The 8,376-nt window shown below is 34.6% G+C and overlaps 1 protein-coding gene across 2 annotated transcripts; it reads right to left on the bottom strand.

The window, feature by feature from the left end:
- Nucleotides 1–937: 937 nt before the first annotated feature.
- Nucleotides 938–6,555, bottom strand: LOC132546424 (conserved regulator of innate immunity protein 3-like). Of its 2 annotated transcripts, none has more exons than XM_060210246.1 (6): nucleotides 6,283–6,555; nucleotides 5,260–5,401; nucleotides 4,316–4,391; nucleotides 3,584–3,701; nucleotides 2,744–2,829; nucleotides 938–1,777 (listed from the first exon to the last, which is right to left on the bottom strand). In XM_060210246.1, the coding sequence occupies exons 1-6, from the start codon at nucleotides 6,476–6,478 to the stop codon at nucleotides 1,628–1,630; spliced, it is 768 nt and encodes a 255-aa protein (XP_060066229.1). In that variant the 5' UTR covers nucleotides 6,479–6,555; the 3' UTR covers nucleotides 938–1,627. The 2 variants fall into 2 exon arrangements, with proteins under 2 accessions (XP_060066229.1, XP_060066156.1); XM_060210173.1 differs by having other exon boundaries at nucleotides 2,744–2,832; nucleotides 6,283–6,554.
- Nucleotides 6,556–8,376: the final 1,821 nt, after the last annotated feature.

The following is an 8,376-nucleotide window of genomic DNA, read 5'->3' as shown; positions in this document are numbered from 1 at the left end:
TATTTGACCCCTGTGACCTTGAAAGTGGGTCAGATTCATTTGAACAAACTTGGTAGCATGTTTGTCCCAGCATATTTTAACTCTTGGATTTTGCTTATTGGAGAGAAGTTGTTTGTATATTTTAACATTTTGACCCCTGTGACCTTGAAAGAGGGTCAAGGTCATTCATTTGAACAAATTTAGTAGCATGTCATCCCAGCATCCTACAGGTCCATTATCAGCACTCTTGGACTTTCGCTTATTGAAGAGAAGTAGTTTGTTTATTTTAACATATTTGACCCCTGTGACCTAGAAAGTGGTTGAGGTCATTCATTTGAACAAACTTGGTAGCATGTCATCCATGCATCCTACAGGTCCATTATCAGCACTCTTGGACTTTTGCTTATTGAAGAGAAGTTGTTTGTATATTTTAACATATTTGACCCCTGTGACCTTGAAAGTGGGTCAAGGTCATTCATTTGATCAAACTTTGTAGCCTTTCCTCCAAGCATCCTACAGGCCCAATATCAGCACTCTTGGACTTTTGCTTATTGAGAAGTCATTTGTATATTTAAACATATTTGACCCCTGTGACCTTGAAAGTAGGTCAAGGTCATTCATTTGAACAAACTTGGTAGCCCTTCATCCCAGCATTCTACAGACCCAATAAAGGCATTCTGGGCCTTTTGCTTATTGAGAAGAAGTCGTTTGTATATTTTAACATATTTGACTCCTGTGACCTTGAAAGTGGGTCAAGGTCATTAATTTGAACAAACTTTGTAGGGCTCCATGCCAGCATGCTATGGGCCAAGTATTAGCCCCCTAGGCCTTCTAGTATTTGAGAAGAAGTTTTTTGAATGAATAGTTTACGGACGACGCACGGCGCGATGGACGAAGCACGATGGCTATAGGTCATCTCGACCCTTCAGGTCAGATGACCTAAAAACATGAAAAATGATGCAACTAATTTGATCTTTATTTCTTTAAGACATTGATATTCACAAGAATTTAATAACACTTCCAGCATGTTGTTCCAAATGAATTCCTATACTTTCATATGTGATCTGGAACTTAAAAACTGACTAATGAATGTATTATTCTTTTAAATATGCAATACTATTGTACATCTAAACTTAGTATTATAATATTACACAATACAATACATTCGACTATCAATGCAACACTTATCACTGAAAAAAATTCAGGCAAGAACACATCCTTGTTCTATACATGTAATGTACGAGTGCCAAAAAAAAATCAAAATGCAATAATGGTCTCCAGTTGAATACTCAATGTAGATTTCATCACATGAGTGAAAAATATTGATACAATCAGGAATACCTAGACCATTTTATTTACTAGTAATTGACAGGGTAAATGGGAGTTACTTGTTGATGAAATAAGCAAAATCATGAAAAGTTATGTATTAAGACATCACAAATAACATACTTAAATTACAACTGGGCAGGAAATTGATCGCGTGAATTGAAAATATTGATCAATACAGAAAATCATATCTCTGAGAAAAGAATCCTTTCCAAAAATGCAACAAAATTTGCGCGTAGATAACATGTTACAAACAACTCATACAGTTCTAAAAAAGATATATCACTCTTTCCATCAATGTACAGTGAAGTAGTGAAACTCATCATTTTTCATCCACAAAGTCCTTCATTTTAGACAACAAGTTTACATAGAGATGATGGTCATATGTTTTACAGAATTCTCTCATGGCTGCAATCATTTCATCTCCAACTCCTCGACTATCAAGTAAGTCCATCAGTTTGTCATAGATTTGCTGAAAAATTAAAATTTCATCAATAAGAAATATGACAGAATGACAGCAAGTATGCATCCAAATCAAGGTTTAAACTAATTTCAGGTGTCGAAGTATTTGTGTGTAAGCTGTTTGTCTTATTTACTTCTAGATGTTAGATGTCATCCGGCTATACTTGGTACATGTTTTGATACCAAAAACAAACTGATACTTTTAACACTCTACACATTTTTCAATATTTTTGTATGCATCAAATTAACATTATTTGACCAATGAGTGCCTTGGCAGATCTTAAGGGACTCGAGTTTTCCTGTACTCCAAGCTGTTTCAGAGACCAGAAATCTGACATGACGTTTCAGCATAAAAGGGAAAGGATCTATGACATATTGAAGTGGGGATAAGGCCATCCCTTAGTGCCTGATGAGCAAGGACTATGTCAGAAAAAGTTGATGTTAAACATGTTACCAACTAACCACCTTCCAAGCAAGGTCCACAACATACAAGTATACACAGTAGTTAACATTTCTCAACCAGATCACTACACTATAAATATAATGCAGAGATCACAGACAGATCAGTCTATAGTATTTACCAGTGTAATTACACAAGATCAAGTTCCGTCACAACTTTTTATTACATCAAACTTGGCTTCTCTTTTAAAGAGCAATGTGACATTGACACAGCGAGACTTTGTGGAGTTCTTATGATTGTTTAGAACAAAATTCCAGCATCAGAGCTGTCTTACTTTCTAAATAACAAACCAATTAGACATATGAACCTTCATGTGAGTAACAGTGTACCACCTCTTAGTTAAGTGACTGTAAGCAACTGTTAAGCAAAAGAACTGTTAAAGTATGATAGTACTTGATTTCAGCCTCGTCTTTATTTTTAAAATTCTACAGCTCCTGTCTGTCAGTTTTCTGTAAATGCTGTTAAACATTTACAATGTGTTCCTATATGTGCACAATGTACATTCATTTGACCTACCCCATCCATTGTCTCTGCAAACATTGTATAGGTACCCTCCTTCAGCTTGCCTTCATCCATAGTCACAGATGTAATTTCAAAAGCATCTGCTGTAATAAAATATTTCATTACTGAGTAAGGTTTTTCATTTAAAAAAGAAAATGTAATGAATCCATTTATCATCATGTAAGATTAAATCATAGTCTTTAATTTTATTGGAAATAACAGCAAACGACCTTGACCTAGAATACGCTATATTTATTGGTCTAATTTAAAAAAAAAATTTCACACAGTAAACGTTGCATTGACCTGATTGTACATGTAATGATAATCCCTTCCCCCTACAATCGATGTTTGGTTCTGTTATGAATATCAATCAAGTCCTGAAATAATACCATCCCCAAACCCATCAACTCGCACACCCCTGTCAGAATTGGATTTGTATACTCTATCAATCTGGCGTATTGGGGATGTTATATATGAATATGGCAGAGAGTGGTCATGACCTTTTCCTTTGAACTAAATTAGCATAAATGAAACCCATTAGTCAGCGTAAGGTAAATGACAGCAGCATCTTGAACACCTATGTTATGTAACAAGTCCAATATTACAGATATGAGTACTGATACCAATGTCCAATACTGAATTCCATGAAACACTGTGAGTCTAAAAACTTTTTCAATGATAAGACTAGCCATTTAGCATATCAGAGGCTGCAATATAAAGGTCTTGTTACTACATACACTTGGCTAATCATTTCATGATGCTTTCTGCTCTTGTATTTTTCCCTCATATTTTTAATAAGAACTCATAAGTAAGAAAACTCCATGAAAATTCTACAAAATGACCTGTACAACTTACCTACTTCATCTTCCTTTGCATCAAGTCGCTCATTTGAAGGGATAATTGTACATTCCAAGAACATTATTTTACCTGTGGACTTTTTTATTTCCACATTAAAAGGTGGATCTGTTTCAATCTGAAAAGAATCAATTTTCTATCTATGAGTTAACTTTTCAATTTTTTTTAAAATTTGTACACCTGTACCAATTTAATGAGGATGTTTCCTGTCAATCTGGTTAGGTGCCTTACTATTTCTGAGTAAGCACAACTTGCTAATGTCTTTCACATTGACACTTATGACAATGATATAGCAGATAAGTATATGCCAGTCAGATTCGTATCATGTAGATAACTTTTGTTGACTGTTCCACACAAACGTACAACCAATACCATGTGATAACATATCACAATAACTTCACATGTACTCAGTATGTTATGTTGAGATTTATTTAATGATTTGAGTTTTACACTGAAATGAAGATGCTGGAAATTGTACAAAAAAACAGTTGAGCTTTTATTATCAATCTGAACTAGTGAACAGTAATAACCATACTGTATTTGGGAAAAAAAAGGACCTTTATTGCTCTGAAAAGGAAAATGGTAAATATGATATTAACAAGGAGAGTATTAACAGCATTGGGTTTTTCAAAAGGTGTGTAAAAATAATAAAAATACCATTAAGAAATGTTGATCATACAGCAACATATCCATGTATAAGTCATAAACAACTGATAAAAGCTTCATGATTACCTCTCCTTCTTCTCCTTCACCGTCTAAATCTTGCTCGCTTCCCGTGGCATTATTCAGATTAAATGTAATTGTAACACTGAAAGACAAAAAAAAAGCAAAACTCTTATTCACCAATGACATCATGACATTGTTATACTGAGCAATGAGCAATGGAAGCTTACAGCAAATCACAGCTACACATACTGATTGTGTGTTCAAACCAATTTATGATATACCATGTAACAAGGCACCCTTAGCAACATGCATAAATTAAAAGCATATCTGAACAGATTAAAATCATTCTATGAGAAAATGTAACTGATTATCTATTTTGGTATGCAATATAAATTTATATTCTGTTGTATTCAAAGACAATTTGAAGCCAATCATGAAATTAGTTCTAATATTTCTCACTTGAACTTAAGGAACATGTGGGTCAATTTTTGACATTAATAGCTTTCCTCCATTTATTTAATATATGATACAGATGGATATATATTTTTACCAAATGTTAACCTCGCCCCCTAAATCATCTTAAAAAATCAACAAAATATCAGGAAAGGTCCAAAATATCAGAAAAGAAATACATCTGTTTCAAGTACTCAGGACACAATTATATCTTTATTAAGGTGCATGATATTTTTTGCTAAATATCAAATACAAAAAACTCTTGATACACTATGTAAATGTACTGAACAAACACTGATATACTATGTAAATGTACTGTACAAACACACACTGAGTATAGATAATTTACAATGAATAATTGTGTGGTACATAAGGCACTTAAAACCAATCCAGACATGTACCAATAAAATATTCTAACAAATGTTGTAATACAACAGTGTAAACACTATCAGTTTCAAAAGTAGAGCCTTTTAACATTTGAATTCTTAAATATATATCAAGTTATTATCAAAAACATCACACAAAAATATGCATTCAACATTATCAAAATGAAGTACCTTTCATTATCAATTTTTCTCTCCAATTTCACCTCAGCATTTTCCTTGGTTATATTCCAGCCTACAATGTCTGTGATTTTTCTCATGGTACTCTTCTCTGAAGATATTTCCTCTGCAAGATAACTGGAAAGATCTGCATCATCTGTAAAAGAGTTTCTGATAAGCAAATTGGAATAGTTCATTATAGATTAACACAGTATTCCAATCAATTTCATTTGCTCTATTTCCCCCATTGTGCTTCTGCTTATGCCTAGGGCCCCTGTTCCCTCCTTCGTACCAGGTACATAAATCAAAATTTTTGTTATCAAAATTTAAAAGAAAAGGTAAAAAAATTGTATAATAGAAGTTATTAAATTATGTTACGCATTTTTTGAGGAAGATGACACTTGCATTCCTGAACTCAATGTAATCTTTAAGTCTGATTGATCAGATAAGTGTTTATTTGACATCTTTTTATTCAAAATAATTTGTGACAGCCAAAAATTAGTTGCAGAAGTTGTGTATTTCTGTCTCAATATCTCATAGGTATCTACAATTGACTCCATACACCTTGGATGTGTACACACTACACAGGTCGGTGTAAACCACAAAAATACACAAACCAGCCAATTTTACGCTAATTGGGGTATGGATTAGCTGCTAAAAATAGCCAAAATTATTTAAACAGTAACTTATGCAACATTTATTCAAAGTTGCATCAATTATGACAAGGTGAATGTTTGTTTGTATTTTTTTTACAAAAATATATTTACTGGAAATGCTGGCTTTTAAGAAACTTGAATTTTGTAACTGTATGATGTTTCATGAATAAATAAATGATTAAAATTAAGATTATCCCAGTTTGCGTATTATACGCAAATTTGTGGTTTTCCTCGAACTGCTAGTAAACCCTCGAGATTATTACATCATGTCGCCAGAAAATCAGTTTACACTTCAGTTACGTTTCACTGATATCGCATACGTATCTGCTCATGTTATTCTCGAGTGTGTGTGTATATATATATATATATATATAAACGTTACCCTGTGTGTGCATGCAACATCGGCATGTTTTTCCGTGAATACTAGGTTGACGAGAGGACACAAGCATTGATGGGGTCGGTCGGTGAAGTTGACTGAATGTTTTTGCTGTCGTCCGTGACAGCTGCTTTGTCAGATGTGATTTTTGCATCAGTGAGCTTGCCGTCCTTGAAAGTGATCGTGCTATAACACCTGCCATCTCCAAAACTGTGTTGTGATTGAAAAGCACACGAGGTTACGGTTACGTCCTTTCACCGGAAAGCATGCAAGGCTCTATTCGCGCATGCTCTATCACGCCGAAGGGACAATACTCTGGATATAATTTAAGGACGCACAATGCCAAGACAGGGCGAAGTGTTTATTTTTGAAGATCTACAAAGCGCTTTTGACGAATCTTCAGCTCCCTCTTCTAAAAAAACAAAATAATTCTTCCATAGAACATTTTATTTTTCCATCCTGTACACCACCATACCCCATTCTAAACTGAAGGAACGCCTTCGTTCTCTTGTTATGAGAGAAGACTTTCTTCTCCAAGAAAGGAACAGCGGTATAAATCTATGGTCATGAGCTTAACTGAAGCGTTTTTCGTAAAATTAGATTTACGTCAAAATCAAAAAAGAGATATACTAGGGACGAAATCATAAAAATGATCCAGCTTTTGGTTGAGAACATCTTCGTCGAGTTTGTTGTAATGGGTAATCAATGCGTCCCTCTATTAGCTGACTTCTTTTGGTTTTCATATGAGGATGAATTTATTGAAGAGCTTATCAAAACAGGTAACAAAGACCTTGCAAAGTCGTTTAATTTCATCTTCGGGTATATTCTTGACGTATTGCCTTAAAATGATAAGAAATCCACCAGAACTGGGAATCAAAGATACGACAGACTCTTCTACATCAGCTACTTATCTCGATCTTTTCCTACGACGAAACCAACATGGGCAGCTTTCCATCAAGTTATATGATAAACGTAATTATTCTAATTTCCATGTTGTGATTTTTTCCAGTTCTGGATAGCAATATTCCTGCATCTCCAAACTATGGTTTACATATAACACCGAGTTGATTCGATATTCAAGGGACTGTTTCCATAATCACAATTTTCGTGCAAGACGTCGTCAACTGACTAACAAACTCGTTGTTACACAAGGGCTCCAAAGATGGGGACTGATGAAAATTATGGGGGAGTTTTATGGTCGCCATAGTGATCTTATTAAGAAATATTCTATTTCTTTATGCGACATGAAGCTGGACGTATTTGATGCTCGTTTGTTTGCCTGTTGGTTTCGTTGTTGAATACCTTGTTCTCATTTGAGAACGTGACATTACTACCTCGGATTGACCAAGGGTGTCGTCGAGAAAGCAGAAGACGCTTACTCCTCCGGAACAACCCGTCTTATTCTACTTTTTCTCATTTAGGACCTCTATGTTAATATGAATTTTGTTCTTAGTTTGACCTAGTTTTATTGAATTTAAGTTTGGATTATGTTGATATGTTGGTATTTGCTTGATTTTTTGTTGTTGCGGTGGTGTTTTTTTCTATATTTGAAGTTCACCGGGACAGGTCAAAGTGCAATACTTTTCCTCCAAAGCAACCCATTTCAAATGAAACTTTGGCATATATACTGGCAATTCAAGATCTACCGTAAAATAGCCTTAGATGATTGTAGTCACAATATTAACAATTCGAGTCAATGCCAATGTCCTTTCACGCTATCTACTATACTCGATATTTACCTCAAATGGTTAAAGTACAATACTTATTTCAAATATAATCCTATTGGAATTAAACAGTCTCTCTCGGCAGGCCAAGATCCAAGCAAAAACGCCCTCACTTAATTAGAACCACAACTCTATACTAAGTGCCGATGCCAAATATAATTTTATGCCATGTTGTACATCATATGTTAATCTCAAATGGCCAAAGTAGCAATATTATGTTCCGAAATAACGCTATTGAAAAATATTGTGGTAGGCCAGGAGCCACACAAACGTGCCCTCAGATGATTGGAGCCACAACATGAACCTTAGAGCCACGGCCAATATTGAATGGTCATCTCAAAAGGTCAAAGGTCAATATTTTTCTCCGAATGGTATG

Source organism: Ylistrum balloti, unplaced genomic scaffold (genome assembly GCF_031769215.1).
Source record: "Ylistrum balloti isolate Yb309-2 unplaced genomic scaffold, AGI_CSIRO_Ybal_v1 Utg369562, whole genome shotgun sequence".
In the NCBI taxonomy this organism is placed as follows: Eukaryota; Metazoa; Mollusca; class Bivalvia; order Pectinida; family Pectinidae; genus Ylistrum; species Ylistrum balloti.
Note: the sequence above shows the minus strand (reverse complement) of the source record. Positions and strands in the feature narration are given on the sequence as shown.